The 17394-nt window shown below is 38.6% G+C and overlaps 1 protein-coding gene across 10 annotated transcripts in view; it reads right to left on the bottom strand.

Annotated features, from left to right (window-relative positions):
* TCAF1 (TRPM8 channel associated factor 1) overlaps positions 1–17394 on the bottom strand; it is a 52338-nt gene that overhangs the window by 14979 nt on the left and 19965 nt on the right. For 7 of the 10 annotated variants that reach the window (XM_010379413.2, XM_010379415.2, XM_030932762.1 and 4 more), the window contains exon 2: positions 10706–11339. In XM_010379413.2, coding sequence (XP_010377715.2) covers positions 10706–11325 — 620 coding nt within the window. In that variant the 5' untranslated portion in view covers positions 11326–11339. Of the gene's footprint in view, positions 1–10705; positions 11340–16597; positions 16774–17394 lie in introns of all 10 variants that reach the window. The other 3 variants (XM_030932757.1, XM_030932761.1, XM_030932760.1) reach the window with 1 other exon arrangement.

Below are 17394 nucleotides of genomic sequence, written 5' to 3'. Positions count from 1 at the left end.
AAAAAAAATAGCCAGGCGCGGTGGCGGGCGCCTCCCGCTACTCAGGAGGTTGAGGCAGGAGAATGGCTTGAACCCGGGAGGCGGAGCTTGCAGTGAGCCGAGATCGCGCCACTGCACTCCAGCCTGGGTGACAGAGCGAGACTCCGTCTCAAACAAAAACAAAAACAAAAACAAAAAAGTCAAATAAATAGGAAAAGAGAATAAAACAATGGTGGTTACTAGGGATGAGGAGGGGAGGAAACAGGGAGGAGTACCTCAAAGGGTGGAAATTTTCACTTAGGTAGAATGAACAAGCCTAGATAACTATGGATGACATGAAGACTATCTTGAATAATGTATACTGAAATTTTGCTGAGAGTAGGGTGCTTTTACCACACACATACTGAAGAGAAGTAACTATGGAAGGTGATGGATATGTAAATTTGTCTGATTATAGTAACCATTTTGCTCTGCATATCAAAACTTGTTGTACACTTAAATATATACAGTAAAATAAATTAAAAATGGTAAATGGGTTGATTTAAACATAAAAAAGAAAATAGCAAGTTTCAAAAATTTATGCGTAGCATGCTATGTTTAATTTGTGAAATATCTGGAACAATATGTATCTATGCTCATATACTTCCATCAAAACCAAACAGAAAATAACAGTCAAGAAACTAATGAAATTGGGTACCTACAGGAGTTAGTGGGAACAGATTACAAGTAATAGGGAAGAGAATGAGACTTCTTTAATTGCACCCATTTAAATGGTGTTGAAATTTCAAACATGCCCATTTTTAACAATCATCTTCACTGATATGATAAAATTCACAAAGTACATCTTGATGAGCTTTGGCTAAGTTTATACATCTGAGTAACCACCACCACCACCACCACAGTGAAAATATACAACTTTTTTATCACCCTCAAAAGCTACCTTTTGCCCCAGTATGATCAATCCAGGTCCCACACACAACCACAGGCACCTACTGATGCGCTTTCTATCCATAAACATTAGATTTGTCTTTTCTAAAGCTTCATATAATGTAATAATAAAGTATGTACTCCTTTGAGTTTGGCTTCTTTGACTCAGAATAACTTCGTGAGAACCATGCATACTGTGGCACTATCCGTAATGCATCTTCATCTACGGCTGTGTATTATGCCATTCTGGGGACAGTCTCCACTTTGTTAATCTTGTCATCTGTTGATGGACATTTGGGTAGTCTTTGGTTTGGGTTTGCTGCCCTAAACATTAATGTACAAGTTTTTGTGTGGACATGTTTTCCTTTCTCTTGGATAAAGGGTGATGAAATGGCTAAATTGTATGTTAATTGTCAGTTAACTTTATATGAAATTGCCAAATCATCTTCCAAAGTGGTTGTGTCATTTTATTTTCCCACTGACGATGTATAAAACCACATTCTTGTCAACAATTCGTATAGTGAGTCTTTAATTTTGGCCATTTTTATGGTGCCATAGGGTATTTCATTGTGATTTTAGTTTTTGCATTTTTCTGATGATTAATGATAGAATCATTTGGGCTTTTTAGCCTTTTATATTTTATCTTTTGTGAAATGTGTTAAAATATTTAGGCTTAAAAAAAAAAAAAAAACTTGCAGGATGTGGTATCTCATGCCTATAATCCCAGCACTTCGGGAGGCCAAGGCAGGACTGCTTGAGCCCAGGAGGCTGAGAACAGCCTGGGCAATATGGTGAGACTCCATCTCTACAAAAAATGTTTATAATGGCCAGGTGTGGTAGTGTGCACCTGTAGTCCCGGCTACTCAGGAGACTGAGGAGAAAGGATTGCTTGAGTGCCATGTTTGTGCTACTGCACTTCAGCCTGGGACAGAAAGGGAGACCCTGTCTCAGGAAACAAAAACAGAAACAAACAAACATGAGTGGTCTTATTATTGGAATGTAAGAGTTCTCTATGTATTCTGAATGCAAGTCCATTGTCAGATATAAGTATTGCGAATATTTTTTTTCCAGTCTGTGGCTTGCCTTTCTGTTTCCTTAATACTGACTATTGAACTGCAGAAGCTATTTACTTTTAAAAAAATAAAGCTCAATTTATTAATCTTTTCCTTTTATGGTTCATGTACTTTTTGTGTTCTATGTAGGCAAAAACTGCAAAGGTCAAGGTCACAGATATTTTCTCCTATGTTTTCATTTAGAAGTTTTTAAAATTTAGCTTTTGCATTTAGCTCTAGATCTATTTTTAAATATTTGCTTTTATGGAGTGGGGTGAGGGTCACAATGCACCAGTTGTTCCAGAACCATATGTTGAAAAGACTGTCATTTCCTCATTGAATTACCTGAGCAACTTTGTCAAAAAACAATTGACCATAAATCTGTGGGTCTATCTCTAAATAGGTCTGTTTCATTGATCTGCATGTCTATCTTTATGCCAATATCAAAGTGTTTTGACTACTTCATCTCTGTAAAAAGTCTTAAAACTAGCCTATGTTAGTTGTATTTCATTTGTATATTTGTAGAATCATTTTGAACTACGGACTGCATTAAATCTGTAGGTTAATGGGGGGAAATTGACATCTTAAAATATCAAGTGTTCTGATCCATCAACATGGTGTATTTCTCCATTTCTGTAGGTTTTATTTAATTTCTCTCAAAGATGTTTTGTAGTTTTCACCATACAGGTCTCATGACATATCTTGTTAAATTTAACGCTTACTACTTCATAATTTGGGTTCTATTTTAAATGTTGTATTTTTAAATTTTAATTACCAATTGTTGGTTGCTAATATATTAAAAAAGTAATTGGTTTTTGTAAATTGATTTTTGTATCTTACAACCTTGTTAAAATTAATTATTATAGCTTTTCTGTAGATATTTTAGGATTTTTTTTACATAGATGATCATGCTTTTTGCAAATACTTCTAAAAATAAAATAATTCCATTCTAGGAAATGCTCTGCTGACTTACTTTATGTTTAAACAGATCTTGTCATTTAAAAATCTTCTAAATGTAAGATGATTTTTCTTTTAAATTTGTTTTCTGACACCAAGATTCAAACATTTCCCGTCTTTTGACTCAGTGTTCTAGAAAAACAAAACACATATATAAGTTTTTATTTTTAATTTCCAATCTCTATGCCTTCTTTTCCTTGCCTTATTACACTGGGTAGGACCTGTAGCACAATGTTGAATAGAAGAGGTGAGTGCAGGTATTATTCCTTGTCTTGTTCTCAGTCTTAGGGGGAAATGTTCAGTATTCACCATTAAGAATATTTTTAACTATATATTTTTCATAGACATTTTTATCAGGTTGAAGAAGTTCCTTTTTATTTCTCATTTGCTGAAATTTTATCATAATTTGGTATGATTTGGTATTGAATTTGGTCAATATTTCATATGTGTATTACTGAATTATATGATTTTTCTTCTTCTTTTTTTTTTTTTTGAGACAGTCTCACTCTGTTGCCCAGGCTGAGTACAGAGACACAATCTCAGCTCACTGCAACCTCTGCCTCCCAGGTTCAAATGATTCTCACGCCTCAGCCTCCCCAGTAGCTGGGACTGCAGGCGCACGCCACATGCCCAGCTAACTTTTATATTTTAATAGAGACAGTGTTTCACCATGGTGGTCAGGCCGGTCTCAAATCAAACTCCTGATCTCAAATGATCCGCTCACCTTGGCCTCCCAAAGTGCTGGGATTACAGGTGTGAGCCACCATGCCCAGCCTTGAATTACATGGTTTTTCTCATTCATTCTATTAATATGGTGAGTTAATCTGATTACTGAATGTTAAACCAGTCATTCATCCTAGGATAGCTTTACTTGGTCATAATGTATTATTCTTTTTATATATTTCTGCATTCTTTTTTTTTTTTTTTTTTTTTTTTTTGAGACGGAGTCTTGCTCTGTCGCCCAGGCTAGAGTGCAGTGGCTGGATCTCAGCTCACTGCAAGCTCCGCCTCCCGGGTTTACGCCATTCTCCTGCCTCAGCCTCCGGAGTAGCTGGGACTACAGGCGCCGCCACCTCGCCCGGCTAGATTTTTGTATTTTTAGTAGAGACGGGGTTTCACCATGTTAGCCAGGATGGTCTCGATCTCCTGACCTTGTGATCCGCCCGTCTCGGCCTCCCAAAGTGCTGGGATTACAGGCTTGAGCCACCGCGCCCGGCCATATTTCTGCATTCTATTAATATTTTATTAAGAACTTTTTCATCTATATTCACGAAGGATATTGTTTTGTAGCTTTCTTACAATGTCCTTTTCTGGTTTCAGTATTAGAGAAATGCTGTTTTAATAAATCAAGTTGAAAAATCTTCCCTCCTTTTCTATTTTTAAAAAGAGTTTATGTAGGATTTGTATTATTTGTTCCTTGAATGTTTGATAAAATTCATCAATGAAGCTGTCTGGGCCTGGAATTTTCTTTGTGTTGTTGATTTTAAATACAAATTTCTATTTTGAAATGTAAGAAAATTGAAAACTTGCAATATAGTAAAACATCCATTGTACATTTGGCAAAACTAAGAAGTCAACAGTGATCAAATGCTACTAAATAAACTCCAGATTTTATATAAATATCATCAGTTTTCACACCAATGTCTTTTAGGATCCATTCCAGGATACCACATAGTATTTAGTGTTGGAATGTTTAAAATTACAATTCAATTTATTTAGCATATATTTCATGTTTCTTTTTGTATCAATTTTGGTAATTTTTGTCTGTCAGGAAATTGGTCTATCTCATCTAAGGTATCAAATTTATTGGCATAAAGTTGTAATATTCCCTTATTACCCTTGTAATGTCTGTAGAATCTGTACTAATGTTCCTTCTTCTATTCCTGAAATTCATAATTTGTGTGTTCTCTCTCCTATTGTCATAGTCTATCTAGAGGTTAATCACTTTTAATGATTTTTTTTCAACTAATCAGCTTTTGGTTTCAGTGATTTACTTTTTTTTTTTTTAAAGTTGTTTCACAGATTTCTGCTCTCTTTATTATTTCCTCGTTTCTTCTACAGATTTTGAGTTTGATTCAATTTCCTTTTTTTAGATTCTTAATATGGAAACATAGTTCATTGAGTTTCAACTTTTCTCCTTTCCTAATAAAAGTATTTAAAGGCATATCTTTCTTAGCACTGTTTTAATAGAACTCTACATGCTATGCTTTCATTTTTATTCAGTTCTAAATATTTTCTAATTTCCTTTGTAATTTCTGCTTTGACTTAAGGAGTATTTAGAAACATGTTTTTAAATTTACAAATATTTAGGAATTTTTCAGATATGTTTTATGTTATTTAATTCTAATTTAATTCCACTGTGATGAGGACATATATGGTATGATTTCAATTCTTTTACTCTTGCTAAGGCTTATTTTATAGCACAGCAAATGGTCTATCTTCATGAATATTTTCATGTGCACATAAAAGAGTGTGTATTCTGCTATTGTAGCCATGCTAACAGTTAGCATTCATAAGATAAAATTAAATAAACAAATATGGAGAAAACCCCACATGGAATAAAAACAGGCCCAAATGTAAAAAGCAACTCAAATACTTTTGAATATAGTACTTGCTGGACTCTATACGCTCAGTGTGGTATATTTGGAAGGCAAAAATAACTTATCAAGTTTGTCATTGGTAATAGTATGGGTATAGTAATCATGAAACTCGTTTGTGTGTATTACTGGACTGAGCAAATAAGTAAATGTTGAAGCTGTTGAAACCAGGATTCTCACTATGGCAGAAGAATACTAATATGGAATGAGTGAAAGAGAAGAAGAATCCTGTGGTTTTGAATTAAAATTGAAGGTATCAGTATGAATGTATGATTAAAAGATATCATGGTTCTCTCTTCTGAGGAACCCAGAAATGATGACACCATAGCAGTGAGCATGCTTTAGATCTCGGTTTCTAAATACCATTCACCACTAAAAGGAACTAGCATTCCTTGAGGAAATGGCTGAATCCAGGTTTTGAGAAGAGAAGTACAACATAAACTTGCAACATCTTTTTATGTCAGAAATTAAGTAAATACTAAAAAAATCTGATGGGCTCAGGAGACAGCTTAATGAGGCTTTAACTTGCCAAATTTGGGACAACTTGACCTTCAAAAAATACTGACTATAAATGGATTGTAATATATTCGATCTTAAAAGAAAAGGATCCATGAGTATAGAGTGATACTAAAACAAACATTTAAAAAGAACAAACCTAACAGTAAATGTGAAGGTGAGGAGGCAAAGGTCTTATTTACCAAAGGATGTCAATCAGTTCTTGGAGAAATTTACAAGTAAACCATCACTTAGCCCGAGGTAAGTGCTAAGATGTTGGGTTAATATAGGAGCACAAAAGACTCATCTATATCAGAATGAGAGGAGAGGAGTAAGGGACAGGTTTCTAAAGATGTGATACCTGAGATGAATTTTGAAGAAAGGTTCAGAAGTGGCTGAAGTGGTAGAAGTAGCCACTTTCATAAATATTTACTCAGGCACAGATCACCAATGAAACCTAAAACCACTGGGTGAAAGGTTGTTGGCAAACAGGATATTCATATAGATCTCAAATTGTCACACCACACACTAAATTAGTTTTAAAAAGGGGGGGGAAGGAATAAAATAAATAGAAATAAAATATAATAAATAAAATCAGTAAAATAGGAAAATCTGGCAAACTCCAATTTAATTAAATGACCAATTTGAACATCACCAATAATTGGACAAACTGAGCTCATGCGCCTTTAATTTGTGACACTGTGATGAAAGCAACATAAATTATTTTCTCGCCAAAAATGTGTGAACTGAGTGTAATTATGGAAAAAAAAAAACAATTAGACAAAGTCAAACTGAAGGGCATTCCATAAAACAACTGAACTGCAGACTTCAAAAATACTAATGTCCTGGAAGATTTTTAAAAAGCTAGGGAACTATTTTGATTAAAGGAGACTAAAGAAACATGATACAGAAACTTGATTAAATCCTATATTTTTAAAAATCTAAAAAAAGGGATATTTTTGGAACAATTAGAGACATTTGAACATGGACATTAGATAACAGCATTCTATCAATGTTACATGTTTTGAGCGAGATAACTATTGTGGTTATATGGGAGAATGTCCTTGTTAGGAGCTACAGGCTGAAGTAGTCAGGTATGATGTGTCATATCTATCACCTGCCTCCTTCATTCTTGAGATCTGTAGGTTACTCTCAAATGGCTAGGCCAAATAATCTCTTCCTATGTATACTTATGCAGTATATGTGACAAAATGTAACCACTGGTGAATCTAGGTAAAGGGTATGTTGATTATTATGTTATTCTGACTTTTCCTTAAGTATGAAAAATTTGAAAGAAAGAGCTGGGAGAAATTAAAGGCAGCTACAATAATGATACAAAAATTGTGTATAATTTCCAAACAGAGAGAAGGGGAAAAGAAACTCCAATCAAGCTAAAGGCATCAAAGGAAAATTTAAAAAGAAGCAACAAGGATGTTTAACAAAGAACATCAAATAAGATGATGGAACTAGAAGAAAAACATCAATGTCCTTAATTATATAAAAATATCAATGTCCTTAATTATATACATTTTTAACTCTTAATTGAGTTAAAAATCAGATTTGTACCAAGAGATATATCTTTAAAAACAGAAGAAAGAATAAAAAGATCAACAAATAAAACAAAGTAGGAGTCATAATTATGTTAGACAAAATAGAGTTTAAGATGAAAAATACTAAATGCAAGAAATAATATTTTAGACGACAAAAATGTATGAGCCATAAAAAGGTCATGAGTTTTTATAAACATAAAATATAGCTTTGAAATATATAAAGCAAAAGCCAAATTCAATTCTAAAATCACATTGAGAGTATGAAACAATTGTGATATACATATCTCTATACTTAACCTTTAGATCAACATATAATATAAATATATTATTTATATTTCCATGACTTAACTGATTATATAATCAGTTGATTTAAAGAGTTAAGTACAGACATACGTACATAACAGGTGACACTTATGGAATCCTTTTGAAAATGATATGGTTACTGACATTTTGTTAGGACAGAAAAATAGTGATAATCTTAAAAATGGGCTAACAGTGTTGTGACTATATTTAAAAATTTGTCTTTATCTTTTGGAGATATACTGTTTTATGGGAAAAACGATACACTGTTGGAGACTGGCTTCAAAACAAACGGGAAAGGTTAAGGAGTGGGTGGGGTGTGATTTGATACCATCACCTGGGTGATGAGTACATGTGCTCATTGTTCTATTTCTATTTCTGTTATGTATTTAAAAATTTCCAAAATTACATGTTTCTAAAAGGAAATTGCCAAGTCTTTAAAATGAAAAGGGGTATGTCAAGCTTAGGGGTTGTAGTGAAAAGACAGTCATTGTATTATTATTTATAAGAAAAAACTAGAAATAACATTAATGTGCTAATAGGCAAACGGTTAAATGAATTTCGGGACAATTCAAATGAATGCAAGATGGGCTACAAAAGGATGATGCCCATCTTCTTATAGGGATATGAAAAAATGCTCAGGATATAGTAAATGAAAGAGCAAGTTGCAGATCTCTCTCTTTTTCTCTCTCTTTCTACCAGTCCAGCTCTCCCAACTCTAACCCCAATGCATAAATGGAGGAAAAACATTAGAAAAGATACCTTCCAAACCATTAGCAGTGATCATTTCTTGGGAAGGGGCGAAGAAAAGAATTAGTGAGAGGCAGAGGATGAGGTGGAGAACAAAGATCTTTCACTTTTTACTTTGTATGCTTCTGAATTATTTTAGTTTTTTCCCAAGAAGCACGTATTTTAAAATTAAAAAGGAAAAAAATGTTCATTAAAAGGAAAAGAAAACAATTGTGACGAGGCAATCTCTGTTATAAAATAGCACATTTTGCCACTTGTGCTCACTCTCTAAAAAGTTCTATTTTGTGAAAATCAGTTAAAACAACTTTAGTATATATGGCTAAGAAAATAGTAAGAAGTACAAAGCATGAGTTAGGTAAATACATTCACCCCACCACGCTTGAGCACTGATTCTGACCTAAAACCTTTAATTAGGATTCTATATATGCCTAACATGTAACCAGCAATAACCAGCAATGACCTCCAAGGCTGTGCAAGATGCTTATTATAAATAAACTTACAACCAAGTCTCTTTTGTGTCTAATATCCCTTCGCCATTTTTCAAACTGAAGGGGGCATGGATAGCATTAATTTATAAGGTTGGTCAATTCAGGTTTCCTGGGGGTATTTTCAAACCAAATTTATTGGAGCATTTGGGCATTTAGAGTATGACCATTTGCACGGAGTTCTTTTCTATGCATCTCTGATGACTGTGAACATACGGAGATCACTGTAGACTGAAAAATGGAATAATAGCTACAAGGGACAGTAGGAGCTTCTATGCCAACACTTTCCTTTAGAGAGAAAAAGAGAATTGAAAGGACATGTTAAGGTCACACTGTGCAATTACTGGTTGTAGATTAGATCCAGGTTTCCAGGTTTTATGAACAATGACAGCATAGCCCTCTTCCTACAACAGTTACTTGGTTTTCAACTTTTGTTTCCAAGTCTTGTCATTGGAGATGTTCCTGCACCCCTAATTCTCAGATCTTTGCAAATCAGGTTCTTGAAATAAGAAATAATGCCTGGGATATAATATATTCAATAAACTCTGGCTAAATAAATGGATGAATGAACAGAGTTTGAACTCCTTTGCAGAAGCCCAATATTTGGGCTAAAATGATATGAGTCATCTTTTTGTCCAAAACCAGAGTAGACTAACTATTCTGGTTGATCTTCCTAAAACTTCCCTAAAAGTCCCATGCCAAGGAGAAGTCATAGCTCATTTCCCACACCTTCATGATACCCTTGGTGTGTCTTCCTCACCCAATCCTACCTTGCTCCATGCCCATCAGTCAGAAATATCAGTGTTGTTTGTTCTGAGGATGCTGAGAATGTTAATATAGAATATGGAGAGTGACCTAACGTACTTTTTCTGCTCCTGGGACTAATCCAGCTTCTAATCCCTCTCATTCATTCATGCAGTCATGCATGTAAGAGATGTTTACTGAGCACCTACTGACCTGCTATCTGTTAGGCACTATATGTGGTGCTGGAGTGCAGTGAGAGCAAAGCAGACAGGGCAGTACACTCCAATAACTTCCCGTGCAGCCTGTCCCGTACCCATCACCTGACTCCTTCATTACTGATCATCAATCTTTTGCCCCTCCTAGATTTAGCACATATAACTTGGACCATCTTTTCTGATATCTTAACTTCTGAAGGCTTCTACTTCCTATCGCATCCTAACCTCACCTGGATGGACATTTCAAAACCTTTCCCACACATCTCTAGGCTTTGGTTCATGGGGTCCTTCATGCCTGTTTTCCTTTTCTTCACATTCCTGTTGAAAGCAACCTCTCCTGTAAACCATCTGGATTAACTACGCCAACTGTTGGGGTCAACAGCACAGTTTTGATTATGCAAGACACTGGGACCATAGCCATCAGTAAGTTCCAACTATCAAAGAGCTAAATGGTCTGGTCTGGGAAGACAGGGGCAGTGAGGACCTTGCCCCTCCTATGCCTCAGGGCATTTAAAAAATCTAGTTGATATGTAGTGATTCCATAACTGAGTGCCTGGGAGCACTCTTCCATTAGCTTTGGAGCAACCTGAAGCTAAGAACCGGGTCTGCTTTTTAACCCTGGAGCCAACTCCCAAGTGGGGGTAAGGTACTCACCTAACCAACACTGGGATCTTGGGCATCTTCTTGGAGACTTTAAAGAAACTCGTGTCCCCTTTGTTGTCAGTAAAGTAAATGCCAGCCACACTGGTCACAAGGTTCCCGGGGAATGTGAAGAGAACCCTTTCATCATCACCCTGGTTGGCCCAGTCCCAGGCTTGTCCTCCTATGAGCAAGCCGCCACCACGTTTCATGAACTTGACCAGCTTTTCCGTCATGGTTTCATTGTAGGCATCAATACAATAAACCCCCAGGGAGTCTTTCACTTCTGGCTCAACCTTTGCATCCATTCCAGAGCCCTCGAGGATTTTGGCCAAAGGTGCCAGGGATGGGTGTACACCAATGGGAGACCCAGGGGAAGAGCAAAGCCACCCCACTGCATTCAGGAGAAAGGGCGTGAGCTGGGCTTCCACCAAGTAGTCCTCATGGGACATGACCACCAGGCGGCCGCGCCCATAGGAGGAGGCAGCAATGAGGACCTGGCCCATATCATTCACCATCACAGGAAATGAAGCCTCTCCAATAAGAAGCAGTTCACATGGAACGGCATCTTCTGGTACATCCCAGCTTGTCACACCATTCATAAGGGCCTCAAAGGCAGCAGAAGGAGTCGCCATGGCTCTGTTGGTTTCTGCAGAGAAGAAAGCAAAGGCTCAGCTTGGTGAACAATGGATTAACAAAGAAACAAATAGAGCAGTTCACTCTTCCAGTAGCTGGGGGATTCTTCCCACTATGCAGATGAGGTTGACACTGGGAAATGATTCAAGCACTCGGTGTTAGTGACTGAAGTCCAGGAGACCCCACTGGGCCCTCTCCTCTTAAACTCTGTGGACAAACTCAGAGAGCTTGATACTTTTCCATCACAGACGGAAACAAACAGAAGGAAGGAATGAGCATGGAATTGTGTCCCCCAAAGAGACATTTGAAGTCCTAACCCATAGCACTTATTTGGAAAGAGGTTTTCATAGATGTAATGAAGCTAAGATGAGGTCATAGGTGATCCAAATGGGTCGTAATCTAATGACTGATATCCTCGTAAGAGGACATTTGGAAACACATGGGAGAATGCTATCAGAAAATGGGGGCAGAGATCGGAGTGATGAGTCTACAAGCCAAGGAAGACCAAGAATTGCTGGCAAACACCAGGAGCTAAGAGAGGCATGGAACAGATTCTGCCTCAGAATCTCCACACTGCTGACACCTGGATTTCAAACTTCTAAACCTTCAGAACTGTGAAATGATGTCTTCCTGTTATTTTAAGCCACCCCATTTGTGGTCATTTGCTACAGCAGCTGCTGGGAATTCATAGAGTGGAGCGGCATGTTGTGCTCCCAGCCCATTCCATCCCTCTTGGCTCCCACACTAATCAGATTACTCAGAACTTCTATGTGAAATGCCTGGGCTTTCAGAGAAGGTTCTGTGGTCAATGTCACAGGCTAGGTAAGAGGAAAGTGGAAGTCCTCTGTGGTTTAAATGCAAGTCTCCTACCACCAGGAGCAGAAGGTAACAAGATATGAAATTACTGCAGAATCCTAATTGCACCTGGAATGCAGCTGACAACAGTGTGGAGGTGAACTCACAAATATCCTCTGCTTCTTCACAATGAGATCCCCACTAACAATGCTCTATGGTCTGACCTCTGCTACAAGTACTGTACTGAAACACTTCCTCCATGGACAGATGTGTTTTCATGGTCAGGTCATGCAGGGTGTCTCATCTTCAGTGACCACTCAGCAGCACAGAACATCACTGCTCTCCCAGTCCATGAGGCTGAACCACCTCTGTCAGTACTGGCCCGAGGTAACCTCTTTGTATCCAAACTCTAGAACCACTTACTTTCTGTCCTTTTCTGAACTCCTCTTAGAATATGCAGATAGTCCTTACATTTTAATCTTTGGCCTTTACCACTTGTCTATTTCCCTTGTCAGATAACATGCTCACTCTCAACATAATATGCAACACGATTATAAACTTGGGCTCTGGACTTATGGCAGTCTGAGTTTGAATTTCAACTCTGCTGCTTAACAATTGTGAGACTTAGACAACACATCTCAGATTTAGTTTCCTTGTTAATTAAATAGGAATTATAATATCTGCCATATAAGCTTGTCCTGAGGATTAAAGGAAATAACATAGGTTAAATGCCCTTTCATAAGTATGCAATTATTTATATATGCATACTCATATATGCTTATAATTATTTGGTTAAGAATAAACCATTTAATTTAAGTATGTGAGTAATAGAGAATTCTTGCAAAGTGGAAAAAGAATTTAACCTAACATAGGTTTTATAAGCACTGCATTGAGCATGTAGATTCTGATTTAATAGTTTTCATATTTTGTTACCAATATTAATACTAACACTAATGCTAACTACTATTACATTCGTTTCTCATGTATCTCTATGTGCCTTCCACAAGCCAGGATAAAAGAGCCCCAGTCTTGAGGTAACAAGTTCAAGACCCCACTGGCCATTTATAGCCAGTCTCTAAGCTAAAAAAGTCTTAAATTTATTAATTTCCCTCTAAGGGAGCTCTCTTAAGGCAAATTACATAAGCTCAATGTTTTTAGTAGTTAAACAGAAGCATTAATAACCTACCTATCTCAGGGAACTATTAAGAAGATACTGACACGAACATTTGGTAAGTAAGAAGCTTGTCTCTTCCCTGCTCCTCCTGGTGCCCATAAATAATCAGGACAGCAAAGCACACAGTGTCACCGTATGTCCCTTCTCCCTGCTGCTCCCATATCCAGCTGGTCACAAGTCTGATCAATATCCTTGTTCATGGTTTCCAATCACACTGCCATTAACCTAGTTTAGGTCCTTAGTAATTCATGCCTGGACTCAACCGACCCAATTTCAAAGTGACCAGGACCTGTTCCTACCCTTTACTTTTCTAAGACCACTCTAACCATGTTATTTACTCTCAATGCTCCATCTTGGTCTCCAGGGACAATCTACTGCCTTCCAGTGTGGACTGCCTGCAGAGCTGGCCATTCCCTGGCTTTTCCTGCCTTTTCTCCTGCTGCCTGTTTCCCTGCAGCATCCAGTCTGCCAGGTGCCCCTGGACATGTCCTGCTTTCATTTTAGATTATCTTCCCATTCTCTTTCCATTCCGTTCCCTCTCCCAAATCTTTCTATCTATGGAAATACTATCCTTCCAAGAGCAGATATGGCACAGAAAAGAAGATTTAAACGGCCACTTCTGTGGAAAAGATGCTCAATCTCACTAGTAGTCAAGTAACGGAAAATATATTGTGTGTTGCTCATAATATTGTCAAAAAAAGACAATACTCCTTTCTAGGAGAAAGTGGAGGAGGAGAATGGGAAGAACATGAAGATGAAGAAGACAAAGGTGGCTAATAAGTTTTAATATTTGAAAGGCTAATACTGTTCTATACTGAAAGACCATCGCAATCTGCAGGAATGATAGAGAATATCTGCACTCTTTTTCAGAAACAATTTTATGGTGCCTACTTGGCTTCAAAGGTGTGCCTATATTTAGACCCAACAAACCTTCTTCTAATAACCCTTCTTACAGAAATAAGGACAGTATCAAAGATATATGTACAGGGATGCTTACTGCTACACCAAATTACAAATGGAGATAAATGAAAACCTAGAAGTACAGATAGACAGACTAATGACAAAGAATGTTTCCTAGAACCATTTTTGATGCTTGTGGGTGCAGCATCTCTAACCCAAACCCACACCTATCCAACTTCCACATAGCCCCCAGATACCCCATTGTATCCAGCATAAGACCCTGTAGCACTGCCCCCAGTCATCTACCCATACACACCCCCAAAGAGTTGCCCATTAGAAGCCTTCTCCCTCAGCCTCTGCTGCCTCTAGTGCTGGCACAAGTACAACCCGAACAGAGGCCTCACATATCTATCTCACTAGTTGTTTTCTGAGCTAGTTCAAGGATGAGTTGAATATATTTTACATCCACCTAGAAGAATGTCCTAGATACATTTTAAGTGAAAATTTCAAGTCACTATGATATGCAGAACATGAAGTCATTTTTGTATGGGCAAAGATAATAATAGCAGCAGTAGTAATTAGTAGCGGTAGTGGTAATTATTAGTAGTAGTAGTAACAACAGTGCTTACCAGGTTCCTGGCATTATTACATGTGATTTCTGTAACTTATTTAATGCTGACAATAAACCTATGAGGTATTTACTATCACTATCCCCATTTTATGGATAGGCAAAACAAAAACTCCAAAATCATAATGCCCAGAGAATTAGTTATTTGCTCAAAATCACACAGGTGGTAAGTGGTGGTGGATCTAGGATTCAAATCCAGGAAACCCAGGGCCGGAGTCCATACTCTCAAGCACCAGGAATACAAAAGTACCTGTTACATGCCAGGCTTTATAGGCATTGAAAATCTATGGAGGCCACATTTCAACATAATCACATTGATTACATTAGGAAGGAAAGAGGTGAACCGTTCTCTCTGCCTTTAGACAAATCTGCATCCTTTTGAATTGTATTGCTACTACAATGAGAAACAACACCGAGTTCATACAAATTCAGTCAAAGCATGTAAACACACATTAAAAGATTAGATACAGTTTTTACAGGATGAGGTAGACTGGTCAACTGATCCTGGCTCACCGGACCTAAAAGGTCTTCTTTCATCTCTGATCAGGTTGTGCATCTGCCCACCTATGAATTTCATTTCCTCCTCTACAGGGGTTCCTTGAACTCTGCAGCTGGTTGTGTCCCCACTTCAACCAGCTATCAGTGACTCCATCACTTGATTTTTGAACCAAATGCCCCCCCTTCATGCCCGAATCCATGTTTGTCCTCCAATCTTGGTGAGCTCAAATGAATAAAACCTGGAGGAAATGTCCTTTCATTTCTTTCCCTAACCCCTCCCATGGTTCCTGCTTTCTTTCTCCTGCGCCCACCTCTGGCCCCTTTTAGCTTGCTGGAACCAAAGCCACCTCCAAAGCAGAAGGTATTGAAGGCACAACCTGTAACTCAGGGAGAGAGCAGAGCTTCCACTCCTACCACAAAGCAGCGCCATGGCTCGTAAACCTGGTTTCCCTTTGAGAAATGCGTGGAAGGACAGGTGGATGGAGGGCCATGCTGGATGCTGCACCACCCATATCCCGTATGGTAGTGTGATTTCAAATCCTGAAACTAGAGTAAGTGTGTGAGGCCAGAGTATACATTGTATTCTCTGGATGAATAGATATTCCATGTCTGGATGATTAAATGACAGATGAGGGTATAAAGGTAAAACCCAGGATCATTTTTTCAGCAAATGGCTAACCTGACCTTGAAAATTGGTTTATATTACAGACATTCAATTCTATAGGTCTTCTCTCCTTCATGCTGTTTTTTTTTTTTTTTTTTTCTCATGAACCTTCTGTTTCTTTTTCTTTCTACATCCAGTATCTTTTCCAATATATTGGGCTAGTTCAACTCCTTCTTTTGAATTCTGTCCCAGACATTCCCAGCTCAGTCTTAATTATTTTTCACTTAAGATTGTTTAATTCATACATCTGTAAGAGTATGTAATACATGTGGAGGGATATAGATGGTAAAATAACAATAAAACAATCTGAAAAATTAAACTCCCATATACCTACCACTCAGCTTAAAAAATACTTTTACCACCATCTTTGAAGCCCCTTCTCTGATCCTCCCCATTCAGCCCCTCCACTATCCCCATAGGAGTAAGAAGGGTTGGAGTCTTTGCTTCTTCTAGTCCTCTATTTCTACCTTACCAAACTGCCTACTTAATTCTCAAGTTCCCGGGAGGCTCTGTCTTTCACTTCTATTCGCTCACTTTCCTCCCAGGTCACTCAAGAGGATGACATAATTGAGGAGCATAAGCCCAGGAGTGAGAAGACCAGGGTATTATTACCTTTTTAAATGTAGGTGCTGCCTCCCCCCAGCTGTGGATCTGCGTGCCTCAGGGAGTGTTCTATCAAATGCACCGTGTGTGAGAAGGGACGTCTAAACTCCCAGGGGCTGTCAGCACTCAGCTTGGAGTCTGGCGGGGGCTCCACTCTCTCTTTTCCTCCCAGGCCCAAAGCCAGTCTGCAAAGAGCACAACGGTGACGTCTGAGGAGGGAGGGGGCTGGGGAGTGGGGGCAGACGGCAGGGAGGAGGGGAGCTCCTCCGTGTGCGTAAACACACACACACACACACACACACACACACACACACGAACGCTCACTCCAGTCTCCAGGGGCCAGTGCCAGTGGGGGACAGATCTCAGTCCCGAAGACAGTGTTCACAAAGATCAAAGGGCAGTAGGACAGTAGGCCACAAGTGATGCTCTGTCCCAGCTACCCGCGACCCTGCTCAAGCCCCAGGCATTCTCATCTGACAAAACAGGGGATAAGACGGATTAGACGCAGTTCTCTAGGTCAGGCCCTTAGGTAACTCAACCACACAAAGCAAGCACACACAAACATCAGATGTCAGAACCTGGAGGGGAGGAGCAATGCGGCAGGGGGATGCAGGGCCCGAGTGCACAGTAAAATCACCAGCAGAAACACGGACACAAAGGGGATTCTCTGTCCCCGACTTCAGCACACCCAGACCCACAACGCGCCGATCGCGCCCCGCACTCCCGCCCCGGCCTCCCGCACCACCCTCCCCAAGCACCCAGGCCGAGTCCACCATCGTTGGCCCCTTCTCCAGCCTGCGAGGCTT

The sequence above is a fragment of the Rhinopithecus roxellana genome, chromosome 6 (genome assembly GCF_007565055.1).
Source record: "Rhinopithecus roxellana isolate Shanxi Qingling chromosome 6, ASM756505v1, whole genome shotgun sequence".
Lineage (NCBI taxonomy): Eukaryota > Metazoa > Chordata > Mammalia > Primates > Cercopithecidae > Rhinopithecus > Rhinopithecus roxellana.
This window is presented reverse-complemented; position numbering and strand designations above follow the sequence as displayed.